The sequence below is a fragment of the Ictalurus furcatus genome, chromosome 5, assembly GCF_023375685.1.
Source record: "Ictalurus furcatus strain D&B chromosome 5, Billie_1.0, whole genome shotgun sequence".
NCBI lineage: Eukaryota > Metazoa > Chordata > Actinopteri > Siluriformes > Ictaluridae > Ictalurus > Ictalurus furcatus.
Genome location: NC_071259.1, coordinates 8,984,364 through 9,008,333, shown reverse-complemented (window position 1 = coordinate 9,008,333; position 23,970 = coordinate 8,984,364). Strand labels below are relative to the sequence as shown.

At 37.8% G+C, this 23,970-nt stretch overlaps 1 protein-coding gene across 1 annotated transcript in view; it reads right to left on the bottom strand.

Annotated features, from left to right (window-relative positions):
- Window positions 1-93: 93 nt before the first annotated feature.
- LOC128607635 (periphilin-1) overlaps window positions 94-23,970 on the bottom strand; it is a 25,758-nt gene continuing 1,881 nt past the window's right edge. The window contains exons 2-6 of the mRNA XM_053624664.1: window positions 20,751-20,833; window positions 12,566-12,792; window positions 8,591-8,643; window positions 6,625-6,732; window positions 94-2,323 (exon numbers count right to left, since the gene is read on the bottom strand). Coding sequence (XP_053480639.1) covers window positions 2,120-2,323; window positions 6,625-6,732; window positions 8,591-8,643; window positions 12,566-12,792; window positions 20,751-20,833 — 675 coding nt within the window. The 3' untranslated portion in view covers window positions 94-2,119. The remainder of the gene's footprint in view (window positions 2,324-6,624; window positions 6,733-8,590; window positions 8,644-12,565; window positions 12,793-20,750; window positions 20,834-23,970) is intronic.

Below are 23,970 nucleotides of genomic sequence, written 5' to 3'. Positions count from 1 at the left end.
ATTTCTCTCTTCTTTTTTCGCTCTTTAAATCTGTCTCTCTATCTTTTATTGTCTATTTGACAGCCAGTTCATCTGGACCCATATACTAGTTATTGTTTCCATTGTTCTAATTGCTTGCACCCTGTTCTATCAATGACATATTAAAATAACTTACCTTTGCTTTTGAGAATAGCAATGTTTGGTATAGTCCTGTTTTAAATGCAATATACATTTTTTCCCCCCAAAGTCCACATTTTAATAATGTTATCTTTAAATTACATGTATGTACAGTGATTTTCAAAAGTAATATAAGTCATGGCTGTAGTATTGTAAATGTTATGTAAATATAGTCTTAAATATTTCTATATTTTGTATCCTCAGAAGCATTATTTGTATCATATTGTAGAGCGGTAACTGCATGTATCCCCAGTTCATGTCTTGTATCTGAATTAAATAATATTTCAATTATCAATAAACTTAAGTCTTTATTTCTTTCCATATGGATGGGTGGATTTTGAGGTTGAATGTAGCTTTATGGATGTGTCATGGCTGGACTGGTTCAGATGATTTATTGGATTGACAAAGATGTGACAGGATCTTATACAAGTGCTGTCTAAAGTAAAAGACATTCGAGTTTATTTTTTATAGAATACATTACTATAATAATATACAATAATCATAATATATACAGTAATTTGTACTTGTCAGCAGCTACCACAAACATTTCATCAATCTATTTTTACTACAAATAAGCTATGCGTGTATGTATACATGTCTGTATATTGACCAGAAATAGCTAAATAATTTACAGTATATAGTTATCAACAATACAGGGGAAACTCATATATTAAGGAATGTTACCGTTAATGTAACATTAAAAAACCTTTAGAATAATTTACTTAAATGAAAAAAGACTTGTGTGTCAGGTGTTAGCAAATGCATATTTTTCTCCAAATAGAGAATATAGGCAACAAAAGCCAATAATCATAAGATGGAGGAGTAGCATGTTTCCACTGGAGTAAAATAAGATGCCTGGCTAAGTGGGTAGAGAAAGCTATTACACAGGATTGTGAGGCAGACGACATGGCTTAAGGATTTTGTTAAAAATGCTTTAGAAGCATTCACATATTGACTACCAAAAAAACCTGATGGCAGGGCTGTCCCAAAACACGTGGAAAAGTTTAGAAGGAGCTTGATGACATCTGTCATGTAAATCAAATCAGTGTGAACTGTAGAAATATAACATGTTCACTATAGGTGGTTTGTAGTCATATTCCGATTAACAATATTTTGTCTTTATGGTAATATCCTAGTGGTCAGACACAAAGCATAAAAACTGCATTATACGCACACAAGCTTTTTAACATTAATGTACACAGAAATGAGAACATTGATAGGTGAAAGGGTTCACTGAAAATGTTGTGCAATGGCAATATTAACTGTGCAACCTCATCTACTTTTATTTAGATTTTTACAGTAAACATCTCTTTCCAATTTTGCACACATTTCAAGTATTTCATGTGGAGCCCTAAAAACATCTACCTTCCACAACAAGCGTTCTTTTATAACGAGAACTTCATACCATTGAGGACCAATGGAAATAATTAGGAAGTAATCAAGTCTTTTGGAGAAATAAACTACATAAAATAAACATATAACACATATAAAGCACGCAGAAATTGTTTACTGAGGCATTTCACCATCTGCCTCAGGTTTATTCATATTTAGTGAACATAAGATCATAATGTTAAAAAACAGTAGTAAAATCAGAGCCATTTAGGCTTTTACACCACATTAGGAAGGAGGCTTATTTTGATTGGTTTAGCAAGCAGATCTTCTTTAATACAGATTTGTCCCTAAAGCTATGGCACTCTAACACTAGCTTTGGAGAGAATAGTTAAAATGCTGCTGCACTTATTTACCACATTTAGCACATTTGATCCTTACAGATGTGCTCCCTTCATGTAGATGTGGCTGAAGAATGTACTATTCCAATGGCACTGCTTTACAAAGTCATCATCCTGTGGTGCACCTAAAGTCTCAGACCTTCACTTAGGAATGCATTCCCAGTGAAACCTCGCAGTATAGCCTCAGAATGTACAGCTGGACATGCATGTGTGTGTGTGTGTGTGTGTGTGTGTCAGTGACGCTGGGACTGGGATGGTGTGCCAAGCTCTCTCGAGTCATACTCATTGATAAACTGCTCCATGGCTTCTACACAGCGCAGGCCGATCTCATGCAGGTTCTCCCTCAACGAAGATTGTATGGATCTCTCCAGTGAAGGATCTTTCGCCACGAGCATTTTTACCACCACCCCAAACGTGTCGCAGTCCTGCCGATACACCTGCAGCACACATACACACACCGTAACTTTAGTATTAAAAGGTTCTATCTAGGTAATAAGAGGTTTTAAAGATAATGGGGCATGAACGTTTTGACATTATTATTCATTTTCTAGAACAACAGATACATTTAGATATTAATGTGCTCATTCTGCTGTGGTATCGTTTCTATGGTAACCGTTAATTCACAAGGGCTTGTACAGCTGACACTCCTTATAAACTAAACCTTGTAATAAATGGGTAAAAAAAAAAATGTGTCGCAGTTTAACAAGGAACATTATGTAGTCATTGACATGGCGAAGTTTTCCCGTAGACAGATATTTATTTAACATTTATGGAAAGAGTCTCCTGTGTTGTTGGTTTTTTTTTGTCAAGGGAAAGTCTTCAGGACAATGAAGTTGAATCTTTCTGGATTCTCAGTAACTGCACTTTTTACAGACACAGATAGAAATATATAACCCTGTAAGCTCAAGTACTTTTTTTATTTTTTGTCTGGTTATTTAATAGCTAATGAATGGTATAACCTAGCACAGATAGACCATTAGCATAACAAGTTGTGTTTTCCTGAGTGTAAGCTTTACTTATCTGAAGTTGTTCCTAAATATTATATTTTACCTTGAAATGTACTTTTATATATATATATATATATATATATATATATATATATATATATATATATATATATATATCTTAAAGTTGTACTAAAATATATTTTATCTTACAAATCTTACAAAGTGATGACCACAGCCCTCAGTTTTCCTCAGTTTCATCACTCTTTGAAATTACTACACATTTTTCCAGGTTCTCATTCAGGAAAAACATCTGTCTGAACATTTTCCTTCTCTCTAGAACCGTTAAATCTCTAAGCAGTCTAAAGACAGCCCTGATTAAACACACACACACACACACACACACACACACACACACACACACACACACACACATATATATATACTATTCACCCAATTATCAGTCAGGAGCTTTGGGAATCATCCTCTTGAGATGATGAAGAGAATAGCAGGAGTGTGAAAATGTGCAGAACACAGAGAAGCTCGGTGTCCAGTCATAGGGGATTGCGTACACACACATTCTCCCTCTCTCTCTCTCTCTCACTCTCACACACACACATACGCACACACACACCTCTACTCACAGTCAGACACATCCACGCAAATTACTAATTCATAAGAATTACTGAGTGACCTTTTGTACAATTTCACACAACTGAATGCCAACACACACTCTGTCCCAAACCCACGCTATATCTCAAATATTTTATATGTCACACTTGTACGCTCACTGGACACTTTATTAGGAACGACATACTAATACTGGGTAGGACCCCACCCCTTGGGAAGGCCTCAGTTCTTCATGGCGTAGATTCCACAAGATGTTGGAAACGTTTCTTCGAGATTCTGGTTCATGAGTGCATCACGTAATTACTGCAGATTTGTCAGCTGCACATTCAAGACATTCTCTGGTGACTGGGGAAGCCAGTGAAGTGCAATGAACTCACTGTTGTGTTGGCTTTTGCTTTGTGACACTGCACATTATCATGCTGGAAGTAGCCACTATAAGATTGTCTGTGGATTCATGCTGTTGACACCAAACTGCTGACCCTACCGTCTGTATGTTGCAGCAGAACTGTCCAGTTTTGGTGAGTCTGTGCCCACTGTAGCCTCAGAATCCTGTTTTGGCTAAACCTGATGTGGTGTTCTTCTCTTGTAGCCCAAACACCTCAAGGTTCAACAAGTTGTGCATTTTGAGTTGCTTTTCTGCTCACCACAGTTGTAAAGAGTGGTTGTTGGAGTTACTGTAGCCTTCCTGTCAACTTGATCAACAAGGCATTTCTGCCCGCACAACTTCTTCTAGACGTTTTTGTTCTTCACAACATTCTGTGTAAACTCTAGAGCAGGGGTGTCCAATCTTATCCGGAAAGGGCAGGTGTGGGTGCAGGTTTTCATTACAATCAAGCAGAAGCCACACCTGATTCCACCTGTTTAATCAGTTGAGCTTGGCTTTCAATAGACTCAGGTTTGGCTTCTGCTTGGTTGGAATGAAAACCTGCATCCACACCGGCCCTTTCCGGATAAGACTGGACACCCCTACTCTAGAGAAGCTGTCGTGTGTGAAAATCCCAGGAGACCAGCAGTATCTGAAATACTCAAACTCGGGGCACGAGGCAGGGGACACATGAGGTGCCACCCCATCGCAGAGCACAATCACACATTATGGACAATTTGGAAATGGCAGACAGCATACAGCGCATGTTTTTGGACTGGGGAGGAAACCGGAGTACCCGGAGGAAATCCCCGAAGCATTGGGAGAACATGCAAACTCCGCCCACACAGGGCAGAGATGGGATTTGAATCCACAGACATGCTAACCACTAAGCCACCATGCATCCTGCAACAACCATGTCCTATTTAAAGACACAAATATCACATTTTTCCCCATTTTGACATTTGATGTAAACATGAACTGAAGCTTTTGACCTGCATCTGCATGATTGTATGCATTGCACTGCAGCCACATGATTGGCTGATTGGATGACCGCATGAATGAGCAGTGGAACCTGCTCATGATTCTAATAAAATGGCCAGTAAGTGTATATTGAAACATGTCGTACAGTCAAGGTGCACAGCAAACACAATGAATATCCCTCCATCCACTTATTTTCTATACTGCTTATCCTATCCAGGTCACAGGAACCTGGAGCCTATCCCAGGGAGCATCGTGCACAAGGCGGGGTACACTCTGGACAGGATGCCAATCCATCGCGGGACACACTTACATATACATTCACACACCCATTCATACATTACGGACACTTTGGACATGCCAAGCAGCCTACCATCTTTGGACTGGGGTAGGAAACTGGAGTACCCAGAGGAAACCCCCCGCAGCACGGGGAAAACATGCAAACTCCACACACACAGGGAAGCAGCAGGAATCAAACCGTGAAGGTCTGAGGTGAACGTGCTAACCACCGTGCGCCCAATACAATGAATATAATGAATGTAATGATGATGACATTCTATTTATATATGTTTCCTGGTGTGACGTTCGTTATAATCAGCGTTATGTAAAAGCATTACACAGCAAGTTACATAAAATAGCACAGAATGGTGCAATCTGCACTCAGTGTAGATATTTCATTGTACACTGAGTGTGTGTTTGTGTGTGTTTGTGCTTATATGCGTGTTTGTGTGTGTGTGCGCGTACGTGTGTGTTTTTTGTGGATGCCAGGTGCCTCTTCCATCTACTAGATCACCTTAGAAAAGCACCTCAGCCTGACCTCTGGTATCCAATAAGAACAGATGGGCTCTCTCTCTCTCTCTCTCTTGCTCGCTCTCTCTCTTTCTCTCTCTCTCTCTCTCTTGCTCTGTCTCTCTCATGCTCTGTCTGTGTGTGTGTGTGTGCGTGTGTGTGTGTGTGTGTGTGTGTGTGTGTGTGTGTGTGTGTGTATCCTAGTCCCCACAAGGATAGGAATATATGATCGTTTAAACCTTGTGGGCTGGTCCCCAGGATGAAAACTGCTTTTTGTTTTTCCTTTTTTTTTTAACAAAAACATTGCACCTTTTAATTATAATAATCAAACAAAACAGATAGATGGATAGATGGATAGATGGATGGATGGATGGATGGATAGATAGATAGACAAATAAATAAATGTAGGAATATCATTAATTAGCTGAATTAATATTTAAGTCAGTGGAAGGTCCTCGCAAGGATAGTAAGACAATCTTATATGTGTGTGTGTGTGTGTGTGTGTGTGTGTGTGTGTGTGTGTGTGTGTGTGTGTGTGTGTGTGTGTGTGTGTGTGTGTGTGTGTGGGTTGGTGAGTGGGTGGTTGGATGGGTGAGTGTGTTTGTGTGAAGCGGCTGCATCTACCTGCTACAACACCAATTCAAAACAGCACCTACTGTCGGCCTTGTGGTAACCATAGAGATTGGAAGACAGAGGGAGAAAGAGAGGCTGTGTGTGTGTGTGTGTGTGTGTAGTGTAATTTTCATTCTGCTGTCTGAGTCATAGCCCTGTGTGCTCTGCTTGCTGTTCACCAGAGCAAAATAAAAAAAAATAGTCTTGGTGCAGGATTGACTAGCAGGCGTGAAATGCTTTCACTCATCACGCCGGTTCTTTGCCTTGCCTGCTACTGTTACATGTTAATAAAAGGGTTTTTTATTTATTTATATATATACAGTTTTACACTAAAACTGTTTGGTCTTTACAGACCCTCTCTTTATCTGCCTTAATCTCATACTAACACACACACACACACACACACACACACACACTTTACCTCCTCTATCTCCTCTCTCTTTCTCTGGATGGCTCGACTTCTGGCAGCTGCACGTCTTACAGAAGACAGAGACTCCCTGCCACTACTGTTCTGCTCTTCCTGATTGACCTGATGAGGGGGAAAAAGAGAGAAAGCACAAATTAGCCAAGATGTGGGCATAATTTTATTCATTTCAGAACTTGAAACACAACAATTGAGAGCGTGAATAAAGTGTGCACACCCGTTATGATTTTGTGATCACCCTTTGTGGCCTCTCCAGGGTTCTGTACCATGGTGATATAAGAGATGACTGCGTTCTTTTCAAAGTGCATGTCTGTTACAGACACTGAATGTCTTTCTATAAAACTATGTGGCCTCATCAGCACCCTGAAATCAGCAGAGGACTGTGATTGGGCAGTGATTGCTTTCCATTATGGCATGGTGCTGCACTGTTTATATTACACTGAAATGCAATTACAGTAATGTAATAACATTTAGAGAAATGCAATGACCGACTTGACATTTAGTTTTGGCTCTTTGAGGCCGTACACAGTTGAATAGCTGAGAGGGTTGTATTTCAAGGTGGGTTGCATTATATTCTGACATGAATTCGGCTTTTTTTTTTTTAAAGCAAAACAATGAAACATTTTCTTTCTGGTGTGCTTTACACCGCTGACGTAGGTCAGTAAGGAAAACAATCTACTGTGTAGCTTGAAATTGACCCTGTTCAACAATAATGATTGTATTTTATTCCTGTGTCATGGATTCCTCTACAGCGTGGACCCCTGACCCAGCACTGACTGTGTTACTTATGGAAGAATAAAACCTATTATAGTGACCCATCAAGCACCATGAAAAGATAATGCTATTCGCAGAATTATCCATTTTATCCAGATACAGTATGTGGTGCCATGATATAAGCAAACTGCCTCCTTTCACAGACTGTCCATGTTATTATAATACCAGAAAAAAGTTTTTGAAACCACTGGCTGCAAGGGCAGTTTTAGATAGCCTTTAAGAACGCCTTTGACAAAAGAAGAACGTATTGAATTTATTCTCATGGCTGGATCGGGAAGCTGTCGCAAGATTGTGATGGAAACATGGTGAGCACTTCACACACAACATTGCTGCCAAAATTATTAACCGATTCAACAAGACTGGAAGGGTTGTGGACCGATTGAAAAGTGGACGTCCACAAACATACACTGACATGGTGCTGGCAAACATAGTCCTCTATATATGGAGACTTTTGGGACACCATGTGTGTGTGTGTGTGTGTGTGTGTGTGTTATCTCCATCCAACCATATTCTGTACCGTTTATCCTACACTGTGTCGCGGGGAGTCTGGAGCCTATCCCTGGGGACTCAGGGCATGAGGCAGAGTTTACCCAGGACGGGGTGCCAACTCAATGCAGGGCACAATCACACCAATTCACACACCCATTCACACACTACAGGCAATTTGGAAACGCCAATCAGCCTACAACACATGTCTTTAGACCAGGGGAGGAAACGAGAGTACCCGGCGGAAACCCCGGGAAACATGCAAACTCCACGCACACAGAGTACAGGCTGGAATCAAGCATTTCATATACGTATGTGAAAAAAGGTTTTGAACATTTACAAGTATTCCTAGTGTCAGTTAACTGCGTGTTCACCTTCTGTTCTACATGATATATTGAAACTCCTGTTTCCATATTATATTGAACCCATAATCCTATCTGCATCTGGCTGTCAAATTATTCAAAGGATGTGCATTGCGCAATCATCAGGCATCCTTTTCAATTTTAGCCAGCTGCATGTAGTAATTAATTTCCCCATGTAAAACGCTATGTAACTGTTACGTCAGATCTGAAGCTCATGAAGGTGAACGTTGGTCTCTGAAGCCAGTGTCTCCCTGTGTCGTACAATTAGGAGAGAGTGAACGTCTCGCCTCGGGTTTTTTTTTTTTTTTTTTAATGAAAGAAGAAATTTTGTAGTCACTTACTGTAAATGATAGGGCAGGCCTCTCAGAAGCCACTGAAGATGACCGGGAGCGTTCTGTGAGGAAAAAGGGGGGGGGGGGGTCGAAAAGGAAAAGAAAAGTGAAGCACATTTGACATTTACTGTCACTGGTGAACTAATCACAGGCATATCATTTACAGCATTTTGCAGAGTCCCTTATCCAAAGTGAAAAAACCCCAACATATCCATATGTTAGTACAATAGGTCAGGGTCTAAAAATACCATCAAGCTGAATCCCTGTTAGAGAGGAGTTAACAGAGAGGGAAAAAATAACATACAAAGCAAGGAACTTTTTTAATTAAATTAGTGCTCTCGTTAGTGCTTGGTGAAAACTTAGGTCATAGGTTTTTGTTTAAAGACAGCCAGGGGAAGTTCATTCCACCCCCTGGGCCCCAACACAGAGAAGAAACTATCTTGCTACACCTTTAACCTCAGTTCAAATATGCTTCCTAAATTTACACTGCATTATACTGTCTTTCCTTTGATCAGGGCCTCAATTAAAATGGTGTGAAAGGAATAACCAAGGCTTCTGCAGGGTGCGATTTGGAGAATTTGCCTTACAAAACATTTGAATGCTTGGACTGCTTGATATATACTGGCTCTCTGCCTAGATGCTTAAATTCTCCCTCTTTTTTTTTTCTTTCGCTCTCGCTCTCACCCTCTCACACACAAAAACACCTTCATTTCTCTCCCACTCACATACACAAAACATTTGAGCTCATCCTCTCTCACACTGTCACTCTTTAACACACACATGCACACACACACACACACACACACACACACACACATATATACTGTACATATAAAAATAGCACAAAGACAATGACTCATGCTCATCTCTGCATATCTCACAGGCACAATGAGCAAACAAGTGAAAGAGAGAGGAACCTATATGAAAGGTTCAGATCTAATCAATGTATGCCATTTTCACCCACATTCTAGATACACAAATGGCTCTCAGATACACACCCCAGTCTGTAAAAACATTTATATAGGCAGATATACAGTATGATGCGTTTTTCATATTTCAAATTGGTCCCTATCATTCATCTGAGCAGACATCTGATCATCTACAAGAATATATTTATCGATGTACTATGCTCAGCCAAAAGACTGCAGAGCACTAAGATTATTCCCTGGATGCATTTTTGCTGAAGTGCTGTTCCCCAGTTCAACAATTCATCGAGCTGTTTACTTCTCCAGTGATGCAGCTGTGGTTGATGAGTGCATAATGATGAGCAGTGAGAAAAACAGCTAGGCAAGGAGCAGGTGGTTGCGCTTAGTAGTAATAATGTGCTAAGCAACACTACCACCTAGTGTGTATGATGAGTTACAAGACAGTAGCAGGTACTTCAACATTAATGCATATACAGTATATCTGCAATGTTTATCCTGCACTGCACTAATAATGACTTTATGTTGAACTGTACATCTGCACAGTTCTGTTTATCTGTATATGGACCAGTTATGTTATTCCTTCAATATTCTTGATATTATCTTTATAATGCTATACACATTTTGCAGTATTGTATTATTTGTATCAATTGTATGATGATGCAGCATTTACATTTCTTATGTGGAATGAATAAGGTGTTGTGTTAGTAAAGGATGAAAAAATATACAGCAGGGAAATAATCCTATAGCCATGCTGATTTATTTATAATGTGTCACTCATAACAGTCACTTGTTAAATTTTTGTTCAATTTGACACTGGATCAGTGTTTCTAGTTTACAGTACAAACTCACACACACACACACATAACCAAACACCTATTTGTTTTTGTAACATTTAAGGAAACAGGTATGCAGTATATAAGGTATGTACACTCACTGACCACTTTATTAAGAACACATTCATTCATGCAATTATCCAATCAGCCAATCATGTGGCAGAGGCACAATCCATAAAATCATGCAGATACAGGTCAAGAACTTGAGTTAATTTTCACATCAAACATCAGAATGACTCTCAGTGACTTTGACATGTCAAACCTTGGATGGGCTACAACAGCAGACAATCACATCGGTCTCCAGTGTTATCAGTCAAGAACAGGAATCTGACGCTACAGTGCTGTGAAAAAGTATTTGATTTCTTTTATTTTTGTGTGTATCTCATACTAAATTGTTTCAGAAATTAAAACAAAATCTAAGATAAAACAAAGGCAGCCTGAGTAAACACAAAATACAGTTTTTAAATGATAATGTTATTTATTGAAGCAAAAAAGTTATCAAATATCAACTGGGCCTGTGTGGAAATGTATTTGCCCCCATAGATACTAATTCCACAAATCTATGAAACTGCATTCATAATGGGGTTCAGCTGGACTAGACGCAACCAGGCCTGATTACTGCAAACCCTGTTCAATCAAATCATCACTTAAATAGAACTTTTTCAACAGAATGAAGTTGGTTAAAAGGTCGTACGCAATAACACACTATGCCAAAGTTGATGAAGAAGGTGATTGAAATACATCAGACTGGGAAGGTTACAAAGCTATTTCAAAGGCTCTGGGACTCAAAAGGACCACAGTGAGAGCCATTATCTCCAAATGGAAAAAGCTTGGCACAGTAGTGAACCTTCACAGAAGTGGCTGACCTTCCAAAATTCCTCCAAGAGCACAGCAACGACTCATCCAGAAAGTCATAAAAGAGCCAATGACAACATCAAAGGACCTACAGGTCTCTTTTGCATCAATAAAGGCCACTGTTCATGACTCCACTATCCGAAAGACACTGGGCAAATATGGCATCCATGAAAGAGTTGCGAGGTGAAAACCACTGCTGACCCAGAAAAACATTAAGGCTCATCTGAATTTTGCTAAAACACACCCTGACGACACTCAAACCTTTTGGGAGAATGTTTTGTGGACTGATGAGTCGAAAGTGGAACTGTTTGGAAGACAGGGGTCCCATTACATCTGGCGTAAACCAAACATTCCAAAAATTCCACAAAAGGAACATACCTGCGGTCAAGCATGGTGGTGGAAGTGTGATGGTATGTGGATGCTTTGCTGCTTCAGAGCATGGGCAACTTAATTAAGGGAACCATGAATTCTGTTCTCTACCAGAAAATCCTAAAGGAGAATGTCCAGTCTTCAATCTGTAAGTTGAAACTCAAGCACAACTGGGTTATGCAGCAAGACAATGATCCAAAGCATAGGAGTAAATCCACCTCTGAATGGTTCAAAAAAGTAAAATGAAAGTTTTTTAGTGGACAAGTCAAAGTCCTGACTTGAACCAATTGAGATACTGTGACAGGGCCTTAAATGGGCAGTTCATGCTCAAAAACCCTCCAGTGTGGCTGAACTAAAACAGTTCTGCAAAGAAGAGTGGGCCAAAATTCCACCACAGTGCTGTGAAAGACTGATCTCTAGTTATCAGAAGTGTTTGGTTGCAGTTATTGCTGCTGAAGGTGGCACAACCAGATTTTAAGTTTAAGGGGGGGAATTAGTTTTTCACATGGGTGATAGGTGTTGGATAACTTTTTTTTGCTTCAATAAGAAAGAAAAAAAATCATAATAAAAACTGTATTGTGTGTGTATTCAGGTTGCCTTTTTTATGTTGAATTTCATTTGAAGATCTAAAACTATATTTAGTATGAGATATACACAAAAACAGAAGAAATCGAGATGGTGGCAAATACTTTTTCACAACACTGTACATTAGACATAGGCTCACCAAAACTATACAGAATGAAAAATCATCACCTGGTATTTTTCCTCTGACCTCTCTCATCAACAAAGCATAATTGGCTGATTGGGCAATTGCATGAATTAGCAGGTGTACAGGTGTTATAATAAAGTGGTCGTGAGTATGTATGTAAGGTAGATATTGATGTATGTAAATAAGAATTTTTGAAACAGCATAAAAGCACTGTCAGGGCCACTTCTAGGTTATCCATTAAATTTTTTTCTAGTTTTCCTCATAGTTCCCTGACACACGCACTGGGATATACCTGGTGTGTTGAATGGCTTCTTGTCCTGCAGTGGAGTGGAAGTGCTCTTCTCTGACTTCTTTTCCAAGTGCTGGTTTGATGAATGCACATTTTTGTGTCTCTGCACAATACTCGGGCTCCGAGATCTAGACGGAAGCCGAAGACTGGAGGGTCTCTGGAACCTGTGGAGCCTGAAGCTAAAACCAGGCCGCCGTGAAAAGTAGTCCTCTCTCGGCCTGTAATAGTAGCTGCAGGAGGAGAGAAGTCATACTCATATGAAAAGCTGCTTTACTAAATAATTGGCTGGAGATGAAGAATAAATTTCCTCCTCTCATCCTCTGCACAGCAGGCCAACAGCAAAAATTATTTTTAGCACTTGAATCATTCAAATTTATATATGCTATTATATATATATATATATATATATATATATATATATATATATATATATATATATATATATATATATATAATTTATTTTTAAATCACCATGTAACACTCAAATTCTCATTCTCATCACATACTCAATAATAAATAATACATGTAAAAAAAAATATATAGATAAGAATATAATTTGCAGTTTCCTACTGTTCTCATTAACTGTTCTTATTTTGGAGAACCCATGGGCAATACAAGATAATCAGCATTCTTGGACATGTGTGCAGAGGTGGGTAGTAACACACTACATTTAGTGTGTAACTTTTAGGAAAAAAAAATAGTTTTAAGAGTAGGTTTAACTGGCCATACTTATACTCTTACTCACGTTCATTTTTAATCACAGAAATGTACTTTTACTTCTCTACATTCGGTGGCGTTCCGCCATTACTGTTAAATATGAATATAAATATGAATAAATATATGTAGTTTTAATAATTCATTTATCACGTATAATGAGGTTGCGAGTCTCATGATACTCTGCAGTGGTCTGAATGCCTCCGCAACAACCACTCACTTCAGTCATGAAGAGGGGGAAGAAGCAAGCATTTCAAGGGAGGCAGGACACTCACACACACACACACACACACACACACACACACACACACACACAATTACACACAAACACTCACTTTCTCTACTGTTCTGTTCCATAGTCTGTTCTTTTGTTCTCTGTTGTCTTGTTTAAATGCAGATGATGGCAAGTTTGTGTTGTTAACATATTAAGACAGTCAACCGTTGGTGTGTGTGTGAGATTGTGTGTTGAAAATAACAAGTTCTGTGTTATTGTATCCTAGGGAGGACTGTGATATGCTGCTTCTTCTTGAACCTAGGTTTTATATATCATATAAACAGAACTGACAGACTTTTAAGGAGAGGTGCGATTTAGGATTTTCCGTTCATTTCAATCAGATCCGAAGTAACTAGTAACTTGCTACTTGAGTAATCTTCTCATTGGATACTTTATTACTTTTCCTGAAGTTATTATTAACATTATTACTTTTACTGTTACTTGAGTCATTATGTTTATAGTTTATAGTTTTACTTGTACATGAGTAAAACCTTTGGCTACTCTACCCACCTCTGCATGTGTGTGCAAATATGTGTGTGTTGTGAGGTGAAAGAAAACCAAAATTTAGTGAATTTCACTGTCTAGACTGGGAAGTTGTTTTTTGCTGCAGAAAACTAAAGAAATATCAGGAGAGAAAAAGATGTGATTATAGGTTGTGGGGTGTCTCGTGCAAACTGTGTGTAGTATAACTATGTGCACTATTAATAGGCGATTTCTGCTTCTCCAGATTATTTTTACTGTTGGATGAATAAAATGCAATGAGTGAATCTCATGAATGCAATTATTATGAACTAGAGTACAAATTATTATTCTTCCACGTACTTAATAAGTAATGTTTAACAAATACATATAAAAAAATTTTTTACAATGAACAAAGAAAATAACAAAATGAACAGTTGCCGATATTTTCATGAGTTTTCCATCCACAGAATCTTTGTTTCTTGATTTTACTTCATGAATAATTTTAGCTGAAGCAACCACCATAGCCTCCCAGATGCTGGCATTTTGGTTGAAATTTATTTAACCGTAAACTTTATTGCTGTTTATTTTCTTTTATGTTCTACAGCAGTGTTTGAAAGTTTGTGAACCCCTTCAGACTGTTCTATACTTCTGCATAAATATGACCTAAAACATAATCAGAGTTTCACACACGTCCTAAAAGTAGACAAGGAAAACCCAGTTAAACCAATGAGACAAATACTATTATATGTGGTCATTTATTTATTGAGGAAAATGATCCAATATTACATATCTGTGAGTGGCAAAAGTATGAGAACCTCTAGGATTAGCAGTTAATTTGAAGGTGAAATTAGAGTCGGGTGATATCAATCAATGGGATGACAATCAGGTGTGAATGAGTGCCCTGTTTTAATTAAAGAACAGGGATCTATCAAAGTCTGGGTGTCACATCAGATACTGAAAGCAAAGGTTCACATACCTTTGCCACTCACAGATATGTAATATTGGGTCATTTTCCTCAGTAAATGATGAAGTATTATATTTTGTTTCATTTGGTTAACTGGGTTCTCTTTGTCTACTTTTAGGACTTGTGTGAAAATCTGATAATGATTTAGGTCATAGTTATGCAGAAATATAGACAATTCTAAAGGGTTCACAAACTTTCAAGCACAACTGCATTTCCAAATTTACAGATGAGCTTGGTTTTATAAGATTCTATCAACCAGCCAATCATTGCACAGGATGAACACAGCATGAACATAGGAAGAACACAACATAGACATCCTTGGTCAATCAACATTTATGTTATATTTATATTCTATTAAAAAAGTACAGACTTGAAGCACATTAGAAGGTCTTCAGCAAGTTAATCAAGTTAATGTTGTGACTAACATCAGATAACACTAGATTTAAATATGAATGACATGAGCTATCTACACCTATTGTGCTTCATAAACTGAACTTTCCAGTGTAACTGGGACTGAAAGTCAGCTAGTATAATACATGTTTATGTGGTTGCACAGAGACATGTATTGTATGTTCTAATACATTTTAATACTGTTAAAAGTTTTGCAAATAAATTTCCAGGTAAAATATCTTTTTACATTTTAAAAAGTGAAAAATCTTGCATTTCAGATGTTAGAGAATACACTGAGAAAAACTTATTGAAAAACATAAATGATCATAATGTGGTCCTAATAGCGTCAAAATGTTTTCTTCTACTGAGTTTATTACTATTTATTAGTTATTTAAGATCAATATATATTGCTTAATAAGAAAAAGCCAGATAGAACCGTATAAACTTACAAACTTAATAAGGTACTGTTGGTGTTTGGCCACAGTTTAACAATGTGCTTTCTAATTGTCTCATATCTCAATCATGGTCATTTGAAGGAATCTTAAAATGTATGTCTTGTTGACCTGTAAATGCAAATTACTGGGTTTTACAAGCTTTTGCTGATACGTATCTCAAAAGCACTCTTCACCCGGATAGTAGCTAATAGTAACGTCATGACTTCTGGTTGTGCCTTATTTGCCTTTATCCAAAGCAACCTACACATACTGGATGTACAACCCCAATTCTGAAAAAGTTGGAACAGTATGGAAAATGCTAACAAAAACAAAGAGGAATGATTTGTAAATGTACTTTGACTTGTATTTAAACATTAAACATATAAAGACAAGGTATTTGATGTTTTGCCTAATCAACTGCATAGTTTTTTGAAGATAAACGTTCATTTTGAAATTGATGCATGCAACACGTTCCAAAAAAGTTGGGTCAGGGGCAATTTAGGACTAATAGCGATGTGACAGGTTCAAATAAGAAGGTGATGTGAAACAGGTGAGGCAATTGTCTAATTATAGTATATATGGAGTCTCCAAAAAAGGCCTAGTCCTTCAAGAGCAAGGATGGGTCGAGGCTCACCAATCTGCCAACATATGCATCAGCGAATAATCCAACACTTTGAGAACAACATTCTCCAAAGACAAATCAGTAGGATTTTGGGCATTTCACCTTCTACAGTGCACAATATAATTTAAAGATTCAAGGAATCTGGTCAAATCTCGGTAAAGAGATTAAGGAGCAAGGCCAAAAATCACTTCTGAATGCGCGTGACATCACTGTCTTAAAAACCGTCATGAGTCTGTAATGGATATCCTGACATGGGCTCGGGAATACTTTGGTAAATCTTTGTTAGTCAACATCATTCGCCGCTGCATCCACAGATGCAAGTTAAGGCATTACTATGCAAAGCAGAAGCCATACATCAACACTGTCCAGAAGGGCCGCCCACTTCTCTGGGCTCGGTCTCATCTGAGATGGACAGCAACACAGTAGAACCGTGTTTTGTGGTCCAACGAGACAACATTTCAAATAGTTTTTGGACAAAAGAACCATCATGCACTCCGGGCCAAAGAGGAAAAGGACCATCCAACCTGTTATCAGGGTCAGGTCCAAAAGCCAGCGTCTGTCATGGTATGGGGGTTTGTCAGTGCTCATGGCATGGGTAACTTGCACATCTGTGAGGGCACCATTAATGCAGAAAGATATGTACACATTTTGGAGCAACATATGCTGCCTTCCAGAGCAGAACAACACCAAACCACATTCTGTCCAGATTTCAAGCGCATAGTTGAGTAAGCAGAGAGTGCGGGTGCTAGCATGCAGTCCTGACCTGTCTCCGATTGTGAATGTGTGGCTCATTATGAAGCAAAATATGGTAACAAAGGCCCCATACAGTTGTGCAGCTGAAGGAATGCATAATGGATGAATGGGGAAAATTCCGCTTGCTAAACTTAACCAACCGGTGTCTTCAGCGCCCAAACACATAATAAGTGTTATTAAAAGAAAAAGTGATGTTACACAGTGGTAAACAGTCGACTGTCCCAACTTTTTTGTAGTGTGTTGCAGTCATCAGATTTGAAATGAGTGTATATTTTAAAAAAATAATAATAATAATTATATTTTATTATAAATAAATTAAATTCACAAAGTAAAACGTCAAATAATGTGTTAATAATGTGTTTTCAATATAGTGCAGGGTGAACTGAATTTTCAAATGACTCTTTTTGTTTGTTTTTTTGCATTTTCCATACTGTCCCAACATTTTCGGAATTCGGGTTGTATATAGTTGAGCAGTTGAACAGTTTAGGGCAAACACATCCCCATCTCACATCCACATTCCCCATCTCACTCCTTTCCCATGCCCAAGTTACAATTCATGTCCCAAAGTTTGAATACCTGTGGTTTGAAGACTTCAAGTCCTCCAGCAGTGACACAGTAGAAGCCCTGGGATTTCAACACACACTAATACACTTGTACAGTACCTTAAATGCTGACGACCCACAGCCCAAACATGGCAGATTATTATTGTCAACCCTACAAAAGACTATGAGCAGAAATGCACAGTAATTCCACTCATACCTATTTAAATATCTGATTTGTATTGTTGATTCTCCTCTCCTCATTTTACTTTTTGCTTCAAATGCAAAGAGACTGGCTTGCTTTTAAAGTGCCCTTTTATACCTATTTTGTGCCAGATGCCTAATTCCAGCTCATGTGTACTAAAAGACAGGTAGTAAGTGTAAAAAATGTAAAAAAAAAAAAAAAAGAAAGAAAGTTTCTAATCACGCAAATATAAATAGGATAGAGACATAAATAATACCAGTTTCTACTGAAGGTTTCACAAGACATCATGCGTTTCCACTTAATTTAGTTGCGTCGCCTGTGGTCAAAGCCAGTGTCACATTAAACTCCTATTATATCACTGATGTCACAATGGGTTGAGTAACATGTTTCCTAATTTAACTGTAAATTAAGAACATTGTCAATTATGTATTGGATCTTATTCTCAGAAGCTCAACTTAATTGGTTTATACTCCACTAAACCGCATTGAGAACTAAAATGAAGAAATCATCAGACCTGATTGAGACAAAATATAAGCAAAGCTAGAATTACAAGTACCCTTTCTGCTTGGTGTTTGTTTACTCATTTTGCACACCAGAAATTTTATGATGTAGAAGAATCTTGTCTACTAATTATCGTTTAAACTCTGAAAGCTGATAGGTGCAGAAATGGTTTGAATGAGACATTATTTTCACTTGAACAAATCTGAACTGTCTACTGTTCAACAAATAGCAAAAACCGGAATAATAATAATAAGGTACTTAGTGACAAGTTTCATGGTAAGCACTGTATGTTCTGGCTAATCTGGTTCTCAGCAGAACACCAACAGAGGAAATCTGTTGTCTGTGGGGAGGCATACTTTCAGAGTGTACTACCTTGAAAAGAGTTCATATTCTACCAGATAGACAGAAAAGGATTTTATGTTTTAACTAGAGATGCACAGATACAGAGTGATATCGGCCGATACCGATAACCGAAACTGATAGTTCTGCCTTTTATGCCTTCTTTTAAATTAATAATTAATTCCACAATTCTGAAAACATTTCAACAAGTTGGTTCTCAGTAACTGGTCTCATAAACAGAAAACACATTACTCAAATTAACATTAACACATGAACTAAATTCTGAAGATTAAAGTAAGATTTCTTAACTTATTGAATGTTATTAATTCATATTAACAGAATTAATTGACCGAATTCTAAAAAACCTCCTGTTAGTCTCACATTCACTCACCACAAACAAAAGCATTTGTACTTCATCACTGAACATCAAACTGGTAACACATAGGCCTAATATAAACTTTTTTTTATGATATTAACTCATATTAACATTAACTGGATATGAAATATACTACTCTAAAATATATTTTTCTGTGCAATATATACCTTTTTGTCAACTCATCTTCATTTAAATCTTTCAACGGTGTACCGGCCCTTTAATTCAGTGTGAGCAGCACACGAGCAGCGCAGGGAAAAACAATTAGATGCGACACTGAAACTCTGGCTTCACTGCAGCTCTCTTCCGGTGTAAAATTTTAGTGGTGCAGAGATCACAGAGATTACAAACTGCTGTTTTGTTGTCATTCCACACAAGAAACATCATCTTTACACACAGCCCGAAATCGATGTGTTTTCCCGCTCTCTTTTTATTGACAGTATATAATCGGCCCTGATCATGGGATGTTTCTAAACTATCGGCCCATGGCCGATAGTGGGAAAAACAGCCTTTATTGGCCGATAATCGTAATCAATACATCTCTAGTTTTAACACATAACCTACCTAATTATTATCTTCCAAAACTAACCTAAGCATTTAAACACGCAAAGATATTTTCTCTAGAATTCAATAACAAGCTATAACAGAACCTAAAAATAGTATATTTAATGAAACAGTATATATTAAAGTGTCTTATTAGTATAATATTGTCACATCCATATCCATCACCTATCCAGGAGCCACTATAAGTCCACATTCGATTCCAATCTGAACATCACATTGTTCTCAATCTCATTTGATCAATGTATTTAAACAGTGTATTCACTTCTGTTCTTTCTGAGGTTTTTTAAATTTCTCTGGCCATTTCTGAGAATTATGACTTTGTTTATTGTTACCAATTATTTCATTGTGATCACCTTTTGATGTTCTCTTTACCTGATAATTTCCTGTTTCTGATTGAGCCTGCTTATTTGGATTTAAATAAAAGACTGCCAAAAACATATTCTTTTGTTTTGAAAGAAAAGGGAAGTTCCAACCCTTAAAATGTGGCTGACAGAATTAACTGGTACATTACACTTAGAAATAATTAGGTACATCTTAAAGTATAAAATACTGTTATTTGATCAAATCTGGTACCCTTTTATTTCTTCAAACTGGTGATTAACATGTTTTTTATATCTTCATTTTCTGCTCTTATTATCAGATAGCACTATGGGCTGAGTTTATGGGTGGGAGTTGGGAATGTTTCTGTCTGGTATGTAATTGCGTGCCCTTTTTTCCCCTATTTATTTTAACGTTTGGGTGTAATTATTATTTCTTTTATGTGAATCTTTGTTTCATGCACATTGGTTTTACATTTTTGCATCAAAAGAAAAGTGTAGTTCCAAATGATTTTCTGCTGTAATTCCAAAAAAAAAAAATTTAACACAAGAAAATAAAAGGCCTGCAATTAATTATAAAAGACAATTATATAATATACTATTAAATTATATGAAATACTCCATAAAGCTTTCAGATTTACTAAATTTAACCATGCCTAAGTACATCCATTCTATTGATGGCCTATGGCTTAATGCCTTCACTCTCATATTTGTGCCATTCATTGTATGTGACTTACCGAGCACACTGATATCTCCCTCGAGAAAATGGCCGAGTGAATCGTGTGGGACTCCTCGCTCTCTTAATGGATCTTTTCTTATCCTAAAAAAACATTTGCACACAGTTATAGGAAGATTAAGCAAACAGACTACCAAATGCTATAATGATGTATTATAATCGGGTCTGTAAACGATGTAATATAATTAGGCCATAATACAACCATTAGGGCTAAGAAGCATGGATCAGTAAGGATTAAAACATGATGGAGCATGCTTTTATTGGAAAATACACAACAAGAAGTTGGTGTGATGCATAACTATGCCAAAGCTGATTATTTTCCAATGACAGCAATTCATGAAGGATTTTCCTCCCCTTATACCTAAACAATTTACCAACAATTATATTTTTTTAATTAAAGAAAGACATACTGTTTATTCATTTATATATTTAATGTTCCAGTTCCTATTATCAATTACATTATAGCAGCTATAAACACTTCACCAGCCTCTGTTTTTTCCCTCTTGAAGTTACTAAGACAAAAATTGCAGCAGGTCATATTACCAAGAAAGAGTCAGACCTGATACTTCCTTGTGACAGCAAACATAAAGTTACAGCTTTACTTCAGACAGAAACACTTCAGACAGTGCTGACACCGGAGACTCCTTCCAAAAATGCTAAATAAGCATCTCTCCATCGAAAGAATTCACCATATCAACAATCAGACACTTTTAAAAATCTGTTTATGTGGAGTGTGTGCCATACAACTTCCTGTTTAAGTTGTTACTACAAAAATGAAACGAATATAAGCCTGTGATTTGCACTAGGCACTAGTTTTAAATTACATTAATCAGCACCTTCTGACCAATCAAAATCAAGCATTTAACAGCACTATGGTATAAAATATTATATTATATTATCTATTGCGACATTTTGTGATAGACCTATACCTTGCAATATATTAAAATGTACTGGTTAAGTCTTGATAACACATGGGTAAAGCAGACATTATTTTTACCAAAATATTATTTAGCTCACTTATTTAGCTTAATTGTTGGATTGTGTAGGTGTTGTGATTCATCAAAACACCTACAGAAATGCTCGTCTGAAATGGTTATATACTTTACATACATATAATGTTTAAATAAATCCAATCCAGCAATTCAGCAATCCAAAGTCAATACAGAAATTTGGTTAAATGAACAATAAAATATTTAAGGATGGGATGTCAATATTACAAAAGGTCAAAGATTAACCAGTCAAACCAACTATATTGTCTATCTCGATGCAGATACATAATATGGCCAAAAGTATGTGGACATCTGACCATCACACTTATATGTGGGCCTTCCCCAAACAGTTGCCACAAAGGTGGAAGCACACAATTGTCTAGAATGTTCGACATTGTTTTCCAAGGTTGATGTGGAAAAACTTGAGTGGCCTGCACAGAGCCCTGACCTAATCCCAATTGAACACCTTTGGGATGAATGTTCCTGACCTCACTAATGCTCTTGTGGCTGGATGAGCAAATCCCCATAGCCACGCACCAAAATCTAGTGGAAAATATTTCCCGGAAGAGTGAAGGTAATAACAGCAAAGGCAGATGAATGCTGCATCCTAATTCACCCACTATGCATCCTTCATGGTATCGGAGATTAGAATTAGTGTGTCCCAAATCATAGTATGTTAAAATGAGTATCCCAAAGGTACCCGGATGGTCTACTATTTCCAGTAGATTTTTTGAAGTGTGGATCCATGGACACTTTTTCAGCTAATATTGCCCATACCTCCTCGTGAGGGAGGAGGAGTTTTGCAACGGTTTGCTTCACAGAATTTAACCTGCCAACATGTCGGACGAGTGTAACGTCAGGGTGCATTTTAGAGGTGTAAATGAAATGTGGAAAAAGAATTCAAGGGAATGGCGAATTAAATTATATTGTATAAATTATATGAGGAATAATGAATGAAGAAAAGCTGAAATACATCAAGGAGTGTGTTTACGTTGACAGTGTGCTTTGGGACGGGCCAATTTTGGGATAAGGAAAAGGATCATCCAAGCTGTTATCAGCGTCAGGTCCAAAAGCCAGCGTCTGTCAAGGTATGGGGGTGTATCAGTGCCCATGGCATAGGTACCTTGTACGTTTGTGAGGGCACCATTAATGCAGAAAAATACGTACACATATGTGTCCATTTAGAGCACTACAACACCAAACCACATTCTGCCCGGATTACAAGGGCATGGTTGTGTAAGCAGAGAGTGTGGGTGCTAGCATGGCCTGCCTGCAGTCCTGATCTGTCTCCGATTGAGAACGTGTGGCGCATTATGAAGCGCAAAATAGGGCAACAAAGCGCCCATACAGTTGCACAGCTGAAGAAATGCAAAATGGATGAATGGGGTTGAATACTGGATGAATGGATGAATACTTTTGAGTATTTTTTTCTTCACAAAAAGAGTACATACTTTAGGTGCACAGTATAAGTAGGTGAATTGGGACGCATTATAAATCTTGAATGGGATGTCCAAAAGCATATATGGGTATGATTGGTCAAGTTCTCAAACTGGGCATTATGGAGATGCAATGAGTAGTATTGCTGCTACCTGCTGTGATTAGTTTCACATGTTCTCCCTGTGTTTGCATAGGTTTCTCCAGGTTCTCTGTTTTCGTCCCACCTCCCAAAATCATGCCTGTAGGTGGACTAGCTACTAGATGTGAATGTGTGTACGGTGCCCTGTTTCCAATCCAGGGTGTGTTCCTGCCTCAGACCCACTGTTCACAGGACAGACTCGGGATCCACCACAACCGTGAACAAGATAAAGCAGTTACTGAAGATGAATAAATAAATATCTCAACATTTGGCTTAAAGAGATCTATCAGACTATACAGTAAAATCTCATGTAAAGCTAAATATAGGCTTATTATACACAGGAAATACCTTGATGTATATCAGAAATGCCACCTGTTTCTGAGAGGAAAAAACAGTTAGCTGTGTGTTGCCACAGTCCCGGATGAAAAGGGGGAAGGCAGCAGTTTTCATATTGGCCATGACTCAAAATAAATTAATTCATCTAAAAAGAAAAGTGGGGGGAAATTGCAAACCTCAATGCAAGAAAATGCAAAACAGATTGAGAGATTATAATGAGGGGAAATTTCAAAAGTAGAGTACGAGTAATAAAGTAGTAAAAGTTTTGTTTAGTGGTTAGCGCATTTGCCTCATGCCTCCGAGCTGCCTCCGCCCTGTGT